Source organism: Cottoperca gobio, chromosome 10 (genome assembly GCF_900634415.1).
Source record: "Cottoperca gobio chromosome 10, fCotGob3.1, whole genome shotgun sequence".
Lineage (NCBI taxonomy): Eukaryota > Metazoa > Chordata > Actinopteri > Perciformes > Bovichtidae > Cottoperca > Cottoperca gobio.
This window is the reverse complement of record NC_041364.1, coordinates 7948526-7964572: the sequence shown is the minus strand read 5'-3', so window position 1 is coordinate 7964572 and position 16047 is coordinate 7948526. Positions and strand designations below refer to the sequence as shown.

The 16047-nt window shown below is 42.2% G+C and overlaps 1 protein-coding gene across 1 annotated transcript in view; it reads left to right on the top strand.

Annotated features, from left to right (window-relative positions):
• The first annotated feature begins 5640 nt into the window (after window positions 1-5640).
• The window catches only part of pcdh19 (protocadherin 19), a 53231-nt gene continuing 42824 nt past the window's right edge, over window positions 5641-16047 (top strand). Inside the window, exons 1-3 of the mRNA XM_029441702.1 lie at window positions 5641-5659; window positions 5795-8572; window positions 11140-11467. Coding sequence (XP_029297562.1) covers window positions 6426-8572; window positions 11140-11467 — 2475 coding nt within the window. The 5' untranslated portion in view covers window positions 5641-5659; window positions 5795-6425. The remainder of the gene's footprint in view (window positions 5660-5794; window positions 8573-11139; window positions 11468-16047) is intronic.

Genomic DNA, 16047 nt, shown 5'->3' with positions numbered 1-16047 from the left:
TCATTAATTGTGATAACGGTTTATCCGTTTTATATTCCGTAGCCTCTATTAACCTCTACATTTATTTTACAGTAAAAATAAGAAAAGATGAGCTAACTGTCTATAATTATTTATTTAGATAACACAAGTTGAATTTTAAATAACGTACAACAAAGTGCTAATGATCTAAAACTGTAGATCCACATCGAAGAGAATACTTTAACAAATAGCCATTTAGAGTTTAAATTGCTATTTATCATACGGACATTCAAAGAGAAACGGTTAGAGCACAATTGGCTCTAAACACGAGAGGACTGTACACAAAGTCTGTTAATTGCCATCTAACAGCATAAATAGCTAAACCAATTATGCACAAATACAACAAGCTTCTCTTAAACATGTTTCATTTCAGAAGCAAATGGGTCATTGGGTTACTAATTATTAATTGTTCAAACAACAAACTGCATATTAAATCAATGCAGCTCTTGATGATCAGGAGCCCCATCAAATATGCAACTTCAAACGTCCACATTCAACAATCCTTTCATTTGCATCTGTATGAATCAAGGTCCGCATGCATTCTGATACGAGACCATCTGCAACCATTTTCTTCCTGGTGTCAGGCAAAGCCAGGAAGCATTTCTACGAGAACACATCAAACATCTGTGCCCAACAAGTGCGTCTTCGGAAGCCATGAGAAAAGTTTTGTTCTAACACTCCAGTAGATAAATGAGGAAAATGCCAAGAAAAGGCACAAATATTTCAAACACTTTTATTTCCACTGACTGACTCCCAGAGAAGTGGCGGGGAGGAAGAGAAGTGGTATTGTGTGGTATTAACACTGATTGAATGACATAAAGCAGAGCTGTACCCACTGTACTCAATCCTCCTCAACTCAACCACGATGTGTCCCAGGCCAGTGCTTTGGGGAAATTAGGATTAAAACAGGATTAAATTAAAAGTAGCACAACAACAACCAACAGCACGACAAAAAAAATAGTTGGTGAGGAGCAGGAAAAAAAAGAGGCAATTTTTCTGTTGAATTGTACTTGCAGTCATGTTGGTGAGCCCAAGGGACTCTGTAACCCTCAGATGGATGGGGAGAGTTGATACTAATTGATGTATCATGGACAGGCACAGTGTGGAATGGAGTGGAGGGCGTATCGTCATTGACGAGAGGCCCATAGATTAAGCCTGTCAGTTCCCCTTCTTTTTTATGCCTCTGGCAAAGGGTGCTCAGGAGAAATCAATTTTTTGAGAAGCTGTATGGATGAGGACCATAATAATAACGTCATCTTCAGCTCCAGCCAGAATAAGCGTGGCCATCTTGCTCACTCAGAATCAATGTGCCGCTGTCTGTCTCTGCTGTCTTGTGCTAGCTCCTGTAAATCCGTGTTTGTGCATGGGCCGAGTTCCAGTGCCGGGCAGGACATAGGGGTGATAATGCCAGCATCTGTCAGAGGAGCTTAGATATTCCTTTCCAAGCAAGCAGCAGGGACAGACTACAGACGTGTGCCATTCCTTGGCAGCAGAGAAAAAAATGATATGAAATAAAATCAGTCATTCTCTGTGTACTTTCAACTGCACTGGTTCAAGCTTTCCACCACAAATGCTTCGAAAAATATGCTCAGAAACCAGTGCAAGGTTGTGAAATTCCCATGGACTTAAATAACCTGCCTCCTGTCTTCAAGTTTAAGAAGAAACCGCTGCACAGCCTCTGAGCACGGTGCCACATGTATGTTAGGAAATACATTTAGATATTCATATATTCTTTCTTTTTTTAAGACTTTTATTTGTTTGGCCTTTTGTCTTTATTAGAAAGATAGACTGGAAAGGGGGTGTGAGAGGGGACGACATGCAGCAAATGTTTTGAACCTGTGCTGCCGTGGTAAGGACTCAGCCTTTTCGCTCTACCAGGTGAGATATCTGGGCGCACCAGATATTCTTGTAGTCATACTAAAGGAATAACATTTTATTATGGTTGTAAGATTAGATTTTTCTCCAAGATATAAACCTACGGGGATCACACACAGAACGGGGTTGAACGTTTAATAATCTGCCTGTGTTTCATCAACAGCAATGGGACGTACAGTAGCTTGACTTGCAATACAGAGACTGACATGAGCTCATTTTGCTGTGTGAATTGACTGTAATGAGCAATAATTATCACTTTCAAACTCCACTTGATGTATAATGTATTTCTTCAGGTAAATACTGCCACGCTCTTATTTGAGGGTGCATTAGCTACATCAGTGAATACACTGTACGATGGTGAAAAACTGAAATCAAGCCAGCAAATACATTCTGGTCGGACAATCCTGAGCTGAGTTATTCAAAAAAACTGACAGTTTAATGAATCAGTAGACGAGTAGACTTTCACCGTCCAAAATGGTGCCGATGTAAACAAACACTGATGCTAAACAGTCAATGTACCAACACTCAGAACAGAAAATTTAAGGGATTTAAACGTGGTGGTAAAATCAATACAGTACTTGAAAGAACGTCCACAGCAGGAAGGATATTAAGGTAAATTGTAGCTCATAAATGAAATATGCCACCGCTCTCTGAGAGAAAGAAATACATTGTGGCTAAATTACGGCACTATAGTTTATGATCAACCCTGCTGCTCTGGGCAGTGCTGTTTCCTTTTTTTTCCACACTGCATTCAACTGCAGAGGTAAGAAAATCTACGACATTTTTTATCCATCTTAGCCCTCATCAGGCTCTGTAGCACTCCACATTGGACCAAAACTTGCAGGCCCAAGGATGTTTAACCCTTACATTTTAGGGTTAACGGCAGAAGTCTCAACTCAATCCATTCGACATGAAACAACTCATGTCGAGCACCTGCTTAGTTTAGGATCAAACAGACAATGCAAGTCTTTGTAACACCATCTCAGACTGATAGAAATACAAAATCATATTATGCACTAAGTTGTACTTAAAGCCATCAGAAAGCCCAGAGGAGAAGAACGTCCCCTGCGACTGCCTACGGTTGTTTAACTCGTTGACATTAAGAATTTATGAGCTTAAAGATTCGTCTGGTGCGGCTCCTTATGCGACTGCAACATGTCTTGAAAAGTGTTATGGAAGAGCAAACACGTTGCTTTGTTGATACTTGCTTGTTTGTCAAGATGTGATTGCACAAGAGAAGATAAAATATCTTTACCAAAAGAATAGCCTGCATCCGAGGCATTTAACAGCAATTCTTGTTGGAGATAACAGTATTATTATTCAGAGATGAATGTGAATGATTCTGAACTTCCCTTTGCTTGTGTAACCTGAAACATATGGTAACAACGGTGTACATATATTCTGAATTATATACAGTTTTATGTCAGTCTAGTACCCTAAAATAGTCCCAGTGAAGCTGCTACTATTCATCCTCAAATGTGTAATTGACAGTTGGAATAGTTGGAATAAAAACATAAATAAATAGGGTGAATTACATGTCCATATTGCACAACAATGACCTTATTCTCATTCCCATAAACATGGTTCAAACACTCTTCATTGATTAACAATGATTGGATATGGCTCAGAACTAATTCACCTCTTGGACAGCATATTAATTGTGGTCAAACTGCCGACTTCTATTCCAATATAAAGAGAAAATTGATTTGCCTGTGTGTTGTTCATTGTTATTCGTGTGGCACGCGGTAGTTTTTCATTGGGGTGAAATAGTCTGGGGGAAAAATGGACAAGCTGGAATAACAGAATTGAGCGGCGGCTGCGGACGCTAGGTGTCACCCTTGTGACTTTGAAATCGGCCTGCCCTCGACAGGATGTGATGGCGGCTGAGCGCGCTGGTGAGAGGCAGGCAGGCGGACAGGCTGGCTGCATGAGAGTAGGGTGGGGGGGGTGCGTGTGTGTTGAGGGACCGGCTGTGACCGAGTGTCGCTTCTATCTGAACGAGAGGAGTGAGATTTCAGGGAGGGTGATGAGAGAATATGTGCAGAGCAACAAGAGGGACTTCTTATTTAGCCTGCTTCTTATACAGGTCTTCTTTGACAGAGTAGCTTTCTTATTTTATTTTGTCGGCTGACAGGCGTGAATTGTTCACGTCATAAGGAGTCTCAATTTAATGTCGACCCGAGTTACACGGGGATAAGTGAGATGGGACTCAGAGAAGAAAAGCTAATAAACGATGTGTTGTTTCTTGTGACGATGATTAGCGACAGGCTGTAGGTCATAGTCCACTCACCTCATTATTAACCTTTATAAATGTGGACTGTGCAGCTGACAAACACAAACGATTTAATTAGCCTACAGTGAAAGTAATAGTTCCTCTATTATTGAACTCACTCCATTGTAGGCATGTGTCTACGGGTGCTAATCCAAACGTATTGAATATAAAACGCAATATATTTACTGTCAGTCATTAACAGTAACCAGGTGTGAACACTATTGCTTGTGACCTCAAATAAACCTAAACCAATCATTGACCTTGGCATTTTTTTTTTAAACGTGATATATGCAATTTACCTCTGTGTGTCCCAGTGGGGTTTGTGTTATTGATAAAAAAAAAGCTCAAAGGCCATATTTATCCTTAAAACCCTCTTTATTTTTGTGAGTTATTGGGTATCGATTTTTCAGGTGGCAATATTTCCTCCCAGCATGCTGCTACATGGAAACCATTATCTCTAATGTGTATTCATTATTGTGAATGGCCTCTCAAGGTGCCTGGTGTTGCTTGAATTTAGACTAAGACCTAGGTTAGGGTGTTACAAAATGATGTAACAAAATGTGTACAGTTGAAAACTTAAATATGCAGTAGAAGGAAGCAATGACTGTTGTTTGCTTTTGTACAGAGGTTACCAAACTTTGTCACTGAGGGTCAAACAGATTCATATATAAATCCACAATAACCTCCAGGGTCCTCATTGAGAAGATCTGAGTAATAAAATATGACTTGTTATTTATTTATTTTAAAGCCCATTGGCTACTGTAAGAGAAAACAAGGACAAACATGTGAAAAGTTATCCTTAGCATCTCTCCTGTGACTCCACTGGGAGAAATTAATCGGTGACTCCTTTTTTTCTGTTGCACCCCATGGCACTTTCTCAAAGACCCCCATGGGTCCCCAGGCCCCACTTTTGTAACCGCTGCTCTAACGATCATCTAATACACAGCTTCGTGTTTCGACTTGTACTCTGTAATTGCCCGTTGAGTCGTCCATCTGCAGGAGAACAGGTAGTTGGCCGTGTTTCATTGCTGTACTTTGCCCCACCCACCAGCAGCTCCAGCCCTCCTGTGTAACCCCTGATTGGCTGAGGGGATTGCAGGTCCTGAGACTGAGCGCTCTGCTCGGAGCTGCGCGTCCGCCAGTGTGCACCAGTGAAGCGAGAGGAGCGCTTGTTGGAGTCAACTAGACAGCCTACTGGCAACGAGTGGTGATTTCTTCTTTCTGCCTCAACCAGGCTGGATATAGGCTACTGTGCTTCTACTTTGCTGCAGCCCAGGATGAAACGCGTTTTGTACATACACTAGGCTCCTGCATCGTTTCCTCCCCACTGGCTTTTGGCTACATTTTCAACGGATTTTTTTAAATGTTGCATGGACTAGTTATCGGGATATGTGCAGCCTTTTCCAAGTGAGATACGAGGACATTTATTAATAAGTAAAAGCTTCAAGACTCGCGGACTGGATGAAAGAGTAAATCTGCTGGAAATAAAAAAAGGTAATCGGGACTTCAGTGATTTGATGAGACATTTCTGCAAACGCACCCATGCTCTTTAGGCAAAGATATCCGGACTTAAGCTGTTGAATAATTGTGTGACTGCAGATCTTTTTAGCTTTTTTTTTTCTCCCTCAGATATGCAGTTTAAAAGCATATAGCCGAAGAGGATATTTTATCACTGCTTGTAATGTCTCACACAGAGCAAGGTGTTTATCTGAAATGCTACTAAAGTATTTGCTGGCACAAAGGTGGAGAATTTAACACGGACTTTTTGAACCTTGTTACTTCATCTGCACGGAAGATTTCAAATTGTGTGGACTTGCTCACAGGAATTCTCATTTGTGCAGTCGGAGCATTTATCCTCCCTTCAGCCCACTTGAAAATGGACAGTTCATCATATGAGTCATGTGTAAGACCAGTTTTGCCGCTTGAGAAGAGCTGCACGGATTTACACGGCTAAATCACTGTTGTGAGAAGATTCAGTATGTTTTTACAGATCTGTCGTCCCCAATGTTTCGCCCGCTGCAGTAGACCGGAGGATGTGCTCTGCCTGAGAAGAGTAAAATAGGCTAAAGCACTTGTAACAATTATAGCTTTCAAACCATGATATAATTTGCACACACAAGAGCTATTCGTCAACCAAACACTTTTTCTGGACATTTGAATGATATGATTCATTTGGAACATTTTCCTGTTTTTTCTGACGTTCGTTCTTGTGCGTAATTATTAAGGTCTTTATTAGACAGAGACAAACTCAACAGGTACAATGCAAACCAAGGAAATGGAATTAATACAAACAATTGCTGTGTTCCTCTTATTTTGGGTCGGGGCTGAGGCTGTTATCAACCTAAAGTATGGAATAAACGAGGAGATGAAGCCCGGGTCAGTAATTGGAAACGTGACAAAGGACGCACTAAAGCAAGGATTTCAGATTGCACTGCAGCCCCCATACTTACGGGTTATTTCCAATTCAGAACCACGATGGGTGGAACTCAGTCCTGCCGGAATCCTTACAACCCAAATGAAAATAGATCGGGACGTAGTTTGTCGACAGAACCCAAAGTGCATTATTTCCCTAGAAGTGATGTCAAACTCAATGGAGATCTGTGTCATCAAAGTTGAAATTGAGGATTTGAACGATAACCCACCCAGATTCCCAACGAGCCACATTGACATTGAAATTTCTGAGAATGCCTCCCCTGGTACCAGGTTTCCCCTAGAGGGGGCAAGCGATCCAGACTCGGGGATCTTTGGAGTGCAATCATATTCCATTACCCCGAACGAGCTTTTCGGACTAGAAATAAAGACGAGAGGGGACGGCTCCAAAATTGCTGAGCTTGTTGTGCAAAAATCGTTAGACAGGGAGACCCAGTCCCACTATTCATATGAAATCAGCGCAGAAGATGGAGGAGACCCTCCTAAAATAGGCGCGGTCCAGTTAAATATCAAGGTAATTGATTCTAATGACAACAACCCTGTTTTTGACGAGCCAGTGTATACTGTTAATGTGATGGAGAATTCCCCCATCAATACATTAGTCATAGACTTGAACGCAACGGATCCTGACGAGGGCACTAATGGAGAGGTTGTGTACTCGTTCAACAGTTACGTCACCGAGAAAACGAGGGATGCGTTTAAAATTGACTCCAGATCAGGGATCATCACTGTCAACGGTATTTTGGATTATGAAACAGCACAAATATACGAGATCGACGTCCAGGCCAAAGATTTAGGTCCCAACTCTATCCCAGCTCACTGCAAAGTCACAGTGAACGTGATGGACACGAACGATAACCCACCTATCATCAGTTTACTCTCACTGAACACAGAGATGGTGGAAGTTAGTGAAAACGCGCAGCGTGGATATGTCATTGCACTAGTGAGGGTGTCAGATAAGGATTCTGGGGCAAACGGCAAAGTGCAGTGCAGGCTACAGGGCAATGTTCCGTTCAGACTTCAAGAATATGAGAGCTTCTCCACCATACTTGTTGATGGCAGGCTGGACAGAGAGCAAAAGGACACTTACAACCTGACTATCCAAGCGGAGGACAGTGGCACGCCTCCTTTACGCGCTACAAAGTCTTTGGTAGTGAAAGTCACAGATGAAAATGACAACCCTCCCCACTTCATTAAACCACATTATCAAGAGATGGTGATGGAAAACAACCTCCCCGGTTCATGTCTGCTTGCAGTATCAGCAGAAGACCCGGACTTGGGGATGAATGGCACAGTTTCCTACTCCATCGTCCCCGGTGAGATTAAGCACATGGATGTAAACACATATGTCAGCATAAACCCATCAGGCCGCATTTACTCCATGAGATCATTCGACCATGAATACACCAGGACTTTTGATTTCAAAGTGTTGGCTAGAGACAATGGTAACCCCTCTTTATCAAGTAACGCCACGGTGCGTATTGTTGTTTTGGATGTCAACGACAACACACCTGTTATGACAAACCCTCCACTTGTTAATGGCACAGCGGAGGTTTCCATTCCAAGAAACGCTGGGGTGGGTTACATGGTGACACAAGTTAAAGCTGACGACTACGATGAGGGGGAGAACGGGCGGCTGACCTACACCATCTCAGAGGGGGACAGGGCTTTCTTTGAAATCGACCAGGTGAACGGAGAGGTGCGCTCCACCAGGATGTTTGGAGAAAACGCCAAATCCAACTATGAGATCACAGTGGTGGCGAGGGACCACGGAAAGCCCTCCCTGTCCGCCTCGGCCTACATCGTGGTCTACCTCTCACCAGACCTGAACGCACAGGAGCCTATTGGACCTGTCAACTTGTCCCTCATCTTCATCATCGCCTTGGGCTCTATCGCTGCCATCCTGTTTGTCACCATGATATTTGTGGCGGTCAAGTGCAAGAGGGATAACAAGGAGATCCGGACGTACAACTGCAGGTACTGACTAAATGTCGTGTATTTGTGTGTGTTTGTGTGTGTGTGTGCGCATATGACAAAGCGAGAGAGATAGAGAGAGCGTGCGCTCGTGCGTGTGTCCGCCATCGTGCCTGAAACTGCGAGTTGTTGTGAGTGCATTGCTTGTGTCGTGCAGCATGCCTAAATGTGAGGACTGCAGATTTATTTTTTACCCAAAGCTAAAAGTGAGGTAGACTGTAAACCCGACTGCTTTAAATCAGACACATTCTGCTGAGGCCCACTGTTCCGTGTTGAGGAAACGCAATTGATTGATTTAATCCACCCATTGTAACCAATTGACTCATAAATATGACGGTTCAACTGTCATGTTCAATTTGCGAGTGTGTTGCCGGACAATTAACGTCCCACTGGTTCAATAGCAGTCCCAGACATTTATTATTTAACGTCTACCATGGCTGATTGGCTGTTATCAGATTTAATCCGGTGTTATTAAGGACAGTACTCTAGGATCACTCAGATTCACCTCTGCTTTCTTCTGCACCAAGGAATATTTGGAGCAATAAAATGAAGTTAAACTAAATGGAAACATGTAGATTATTTAAATAAACAAGAGTCATGTAAATCACATCATCATGAACTCTTTACCCAGTTTCCTGGAAAGGAGAAGATTATTATTTTCTGGTCCTTTGCATATTGAACATTCAGTTTTGTTTATCAATCTGAACATCAGCTATGTCTTTGATTTCCCTGTGCCACATTACCACTATAAATTTACATATAGATTGGATTTGAGAATTTAACCTGAAGGTATAATCATATTTTGCTCCAAACATAAATTTATTAATTCAAAGTTAACGTCGGCCTTTTTTTAATGTAGTTGTGAAAAACGATTCAAAAACTCCCTCAGTATTGCTCAGATTTTATTCCATATAATATAGATTATGAATTGTTTTGTTTTTAAATTTTCATGTACTGTTAAGTGTAAATTGTCACTGCTATTAAGTGCTTTTCAACATGTTGTGATATTCAGAGCTTTGATTTAAAAATAAATATTGCTCTCTCTCTCTCTCTCTAGGACCTTTAAGAAAAAGCACAATTTACCTTAAAAGTTACCTTTACGTTGTTAAAAGGAAGAATCCACACCTCTTCTCATCATAGGAATACCAACAAAAATACTCTAAATGTGTTTTATTAAAACCTGATTTGACACAGAAAGTTACTCATGTGTTGACATCTTGATCACAACAGCCTCTTTATGCAATATCATATTTTTTGTAATGTCAGCTATACCTTTTGTTCAGAGAAGAAACAATTCTAGACAACTACAAATTCAAAATTCAAAACAGCTCTTAGTGCTATACTCTACTAGTGTGAGCCACTCTCACTGCCGGCTGCTTTAATCAGCACTGATGTGTTCTGCTTCTCAGTTGGCACCTTGCATATGAAGAGCAGTTATCTCCAACTTATTGCTTGTCCTCTGTCAGTCTGTCTGAATCTGAGGTTTTCCCCTCTCACATAGAGAGACAACATGTTTAAATGATAAATGAAAAAGAGATAGAGTATTTTCTACTCTTCCAGCTGCCCATTTTCTTTCCTTTGAATCAAGGAGAGCAGAATGGGGGAGGGAGCTGTTTTGAAGATGCAATCTAAAAGAAAAATGAAAAAGACAAACTACACTGGTGTGTCTTAGCCAGTGTGATTTTAGAAGCAGCAGAGGATTAGAGACACATTTTATGGAGGAGTAGAGGCTAGTGGGGCCTAGTATTGCAGAATATGTTCAAGAAGCAGGGACAGAGACATTCCAGATATTGTAATTTGATGTGTAACTTAAGTTTAGTTGTGGGCTTTAACAGAAAATAAACCATATGCTCCATGCCGTAAGGTTAAAAATGGTCTCCTCCAGAGTTTGAAGTAATGCAGATGGTGAAAAACATCACACATTATATTGAATATGTTTAGTGAGGTTTGTAGTCATCACTATAGAGAACAGCATCTGTTCTCCTGTGGAAAACGGCAAGGCTGTGTGAAGAATGGATATTTCCCCCACTCTGAGGATGCTTTGATAAAACATGGCTGTGTTGCTCATTTGCTCTTATTAAAGTCAAAATACTCAGTTCAAGTTTGCAGCAGCCACTGAGAGCAGCTAAATGAATTTGAATCTGCAGTTCTCGTGCACTCCGTGCAGCTAGTGGGCTCACTTGATAATGAAAGAAAAAATGGAATTGGTGTGGGTTGTGTGCTTTGAATATGATTGCATATACCGGTAGTGCTGCTCAGTAGTGTGTTCTTTTGCTTTGCTTCTGTGGTTTTGGCATGTTTGAATATTGTTTGCCTGTTTGTGACATGTCATTGTTGAGCATGCAAATGCAAACAAACAAGGGATAACAGCTCCATTGCAAGCCGGGAGTGGGGAGTCACTTAAGTGTGCTGTTCCACCCCTGGACGCAGGCAATGAGCGTTTGCCTGGCACCCATGGTCGAACAGCGCCCAAGCTGGCATGGCGGGCACGCTTTTTGACCGTGTGGACAGGGGAGGGAAAGGCAGAACACTGCTTTATTGAGTCTGTTCAGTTTCTTCTACTTGCGCAGGGTGGCGGAGTACTCATATGGCAACCAGAAGAAGTCCAGCAAGAAGAAGAAGCTGAGCAAGAACGACATCCGCCTGGTGCCACGTGACGTCGAGGAAACAGACAAGATGAATGTGGTGAGTTGCTCGTCTCTCACCTCCTCGCTCAACTACTTCGACTACCACCAGCAGAGCCTGCCACTGGGTTGCAGGCGCTCCGAGAGCACCTTCCTCAACGTGGAGAACCAGAACTCACGCAATGCAGCTCCCAACCATGGCTATCAGCACCCGTTCACTGGGCAGGCCCACCAGCAGCCAGACCTCATCATCAACGGCATGCCACTGCCAGAGGTGAGATACAATCCGCTGTGCTCTGTCCTAAATCCTTGGCTGGGCTGCTTTGGGTGTGAAGGGTAGAAAAAAAAGGGGAGGTTTGGTTTTAAAAATGGATTCTCATGACTAAACGTGACGAAACAGTCAGCTTTATTAGATTTCCTCTTTCATAAGTTATTATTAATAGGTCTCCTTGATCGTGCTGAATCTTAAGAACGAACTGTAGAGAAGCACTGCACCACCTTTCAACGCACCTCAAGGTCTAGAGAAATTTTGCATTCCATAGTGCCACAGAATATAATGTCAGTGAAATGTCTATCTGTTATTGATGGGTACGCCCGAGCCATCTGAAATGGCACGTGTGGCGTTCTGTCAGTCGATGTGAGTGGAATCCTTCACCGAGGCATTGAGGCCGACCAGTGACACTGAGTCCTTTGCCAAGCAGAATTTGGAGGCCCGACAAAGTGGATTATTTAGCCTCCCTTACTCCACTTGTTTTCTTTTTAACTTTTTTCTTGTCGATGCTGAGCTATTGCAAAAAGAACAGGAGGTTTGAGAACCTGCCAGAAGTATTGACCCGGCTAATCAGCTCCACCACACGTCATTTCAGGTGCTAGCAGAAAGAATAATCATTGCTTAAATGCTTTATCTGTGTTTTGTCCATTTGGCTGCAGTGTTACCGCATGGCCGCTCTGCACAGCCAGCCATTGAATTACCCTGACATACCATGCATGGCTCCAGCAGAGCAGTGAAGGTCTGACGTGAAAGACTATTCTGGCTGACAGAGTGTATGCATACCAGCTGATCTTTAGTGTATAGATTTTTGTATGCATAAACTGGTTTATTGGATTCTTTTGAAAACCTTTCTCTTTGTGACCCACTTGTCCTTGATCCCATGGGGGAAAGGGGCATTTATGTTTGTGTGTGTGTGAAGGGTGGAATACTGTGTGTGTGTGTGTGTGTGTGTGTGTGTGTGTGTGTATGTGCGTGTGGGTGTGTTTGTGTGTGTACGGTGTGTGTATGTGTGTTTGTATAAGAATGTGTATCATGCTCACTCCTGTAGACAGCAGTCCCACATACACACACACACACACACACACACACATGCACACACTTGTAATTGATGACCGCAATCTCCGTTTGACATTCAGTGAGAAGAAGGTGGGGGGGAGGGTGTGGGAGGTTGGAAGTGTGGGTCTTAAAACAAGAAACACAAGATGGATATTGATGTATTGACTGGATGATCCAGAGAGATCCAGGCAGCGGTGGATCCTGAGGGGTCAATGAGACCTACTTACAGGCATGCTGATTTACTGGGCCTGTCTGAGCTGGTTCTGACTGAGTCTGTGTGTAAGTAACACAGGTGGAAGGAATGAGACATGTTGTAGGGGGTTGTGCTGTGGTGTTATCCGGTCAGTGGAGGCAGAGGTGGGGGATTCAGCAGGTACACGCATTGACCCGTATGCTGTGATTGTATTTGCTGGTAGGAAGTGCTGTGCAGGTCACCACCAGCCTCTGCTCAGCCAAGAAATTGTGCACAAAGAAATCAACCAACGTTGTAAAAAGCCCCAGCAAGCATCCTGTCTCTGTGGCTTAACCATCCAATAAAAGCACATTTGCCGCAGGATTAGGAGAGCCTTTGTTTGTTTCAGCTAATGAAAAAGTGGAGAGGGAGACAAATAGGGTTGAAGATTGATTTAGAAGATTCCATATGCAAAGCTTGGAGAGGTCTTGATAGAGCTGTGTGAGGGCAGATAGAGAGATAAGAAGGGGAAGAAGTGAGCGAGGGTGAATGATTCTTAGTGCCAGGTGTCTGAGCCCTGACCACGTTTTCTCATTTGCTTAGAGGCAGTTGATTGGCTTGATGGTGGCCGGGCCTGTTTAGCATGCAGCCTCCATTGCTGTCCGTCTTGCTCATGATGTTGACAAACATCTCTTTGACCCGGCCTTTGCATATTTTCCCTGGACTGAGAAAAGAGAACGTGTGTGTGTGTGTGTGTGTGTGTGTGTGTGTGTGTGATTGAGAAGTGAGAAATGAGAGCATGCCTTGTACCACCAACAGAGTAACCCCGGCACAACAGTTGTTATGTTTTTCTTTCCTCCCAATTGTGACATTTGCAAAAGACAGAAGCTCAGTACAGTACAAATGTACAAATGTTGCTCTTGCATAAAAAATGTTTTCAGTATAATGACTATGGCACTAACAAACAGCAGTGAAATGATAATTGCTTTGTTAAAATGAGCAAGCTTGGGCTTGAAACCACTTGACTCCACAAGTCCTCAACCCATATCACATTGACTGGCTAGTACACACGAGTGGCTGCACTGTTGTGATTACTAAGGCAGCTTTGTCCCCAAAAAAATTGCTTTCATCCTGAGGGCGACCTCATAATTATCCATGATTCATTTATCCTCAGCGGAAGAGCTTTTTGTTTTTACACCAAGGCAAAAATGATAACTGTGTTTGTTTATTTTCCAAACGTAGATTTAAATGATCATAGCTATCAGAATGTGGACTGCGAGGTCAGATTACGTTTGCTAATGGAGGTAAAGAGGATATGGGCTCCTGTCTGTTTTTAAATTAGGATTTTGATCAACGCAAATTTCTCCTCCATTGTTAGTTTATGTGGGACAGCGAACATCCTGCTTGTATCAGAGCAGCTAAAGTCAAGCTTTTTCTGCTTCAGACAAAGCATGCTGGCACACACACACACACACACACACACACACACACAAACACATGCACACACAAACACAGCAGATTTGGCCAAGATAACAGTGACAGGTCTCCCCGAAGGTTTCATACCTGCAATTGCATTGTGTATATTGTATTCTCCCTTGTGAGTATGTGCACCAGCATATACCTCCCTGAACATTGCTGTCCATTGTTTTGGAAAGTATCAGCTGTGAGATGTTTGTTAGACCTGCCTGTGGTAGCACTAATATGAACGCTCACAGGAGAATAGAGCTGTCTTCCATGGCTTAATTATACTGAATCACTTGGTGGGGGAGACAATTATACAGTAAAGGAATGGCCTTTGGCTAGAATGTTTTTTAATTTGTAATCTGTAAGGCTTCTCACACCTGTGATTGCAGATAATGAGCATAGCATGAAAATAAGATATCTTACTTTATTGATTAGGCTCATTCACGTAAGATATCTGCCGTTTGTTGGACTTTTCGCTTTATGACGTAAAATGTTTGGTAGAGTTTCGTTAATTGATAATCGATGCGATCATCCTCCAGATGCTCTCTGCACTGCTTCCTTGAAGATGCTGCAGCTGCATAAGTCTCATTGATACTGTATTGTAGTGTGCGCCACGGTGTCTTCTGACGAAATAAATGATGTACATTTTGTGTTTGTTTGTTCAGTTCTCACAGTCAATCAAAGGAACCTAAATGAGAAAATGAAAATTGAAAAAAGAAACATCTGACAGGGACATCTCAGTGCAACAGACTCGCCGTTTCTCCCACGTTTTGATTTTGATGTAGGAGAGACAACAGGGAGTGGTTCCAGCGTGGCTGCACATCCCTCGCTATCACATCACATCAGGACAATATGCATGGGAGCATTCAAACGTGTCATATTGAGCATGCAAAGTAGATGTCATGCTGTCAGTGCATACTACACATCTGTTGAAACTGCCAGTCTCCCCTCACACACCTACGCACGAATGCATACGCGCACACAACATTTCTTATGGAGTGTCACATTTATTTGAAATATGGGCTGTGATATTATCATTTACATCATTATGACTCTCAGAGAAGGAGAAGCAAAAGGCATAATCCAACATATTCGATAATCAAACATTGTTGTGATTCTGATGGTTTAAAGTACTCTTTTAATGTTGTTTTCATATTGTCTTCATTCCCTGGTGCTGAAGAAATGTTTAGCTATAAATGTTGCTAATAAGATTCCCTTAACAGTTTCTGTCATTGTAGTGTTAGATTTTACGTGGGAGCTCTTACATATTTACTGCGGTTGCTAACGGTTTTTTCATCAGTGAAGTGAACCCTAACCCTAACCCAGTTTTACATTATGTGAAATAATTTATGTTTTTCCCTCATTTTAGCAGCGTTTCAATGTAAATGTAAGAAATGTATCAACATTTTTAGTTTTAAGAAGACGGTGCCGACTTAGAGTGGAAATTCCTTCTCTAAAACGTATCTCTACAGACAGAATAAATTAGCTTTTCTTTGTTGACTTGAACACGCTGTGATTGACAGAAAGTAGAAACATCAGCAATTGGTGGAAAGTGTAATTGCGACATGACGACATGGAAAGCAGAGAAGCACAAAGTGAGAGTAAAACTCGTCAGCTCTCACATTGCTGCTGAATGCGTGTTTACTGCAACAGGAGACTCTGAATTGAGCTTCTTTCAAAATGTAAAAGTTCATTGCCTTCTTATATTTTGTTCTAGTGTCAGCTTTGTATTCACAGTTTCAATGCCGTTTGGAAGTGAATAGAAGTGAATGAGTCTGACATTTTCAACAAAACTAATTGAAAAACATTAGATCTGCATAAATGAACGAACCCTCGTGGCCTTTACACCTACGTGTATAATAGAAGCTCAAACCAATCTTTTTGCCCAGAA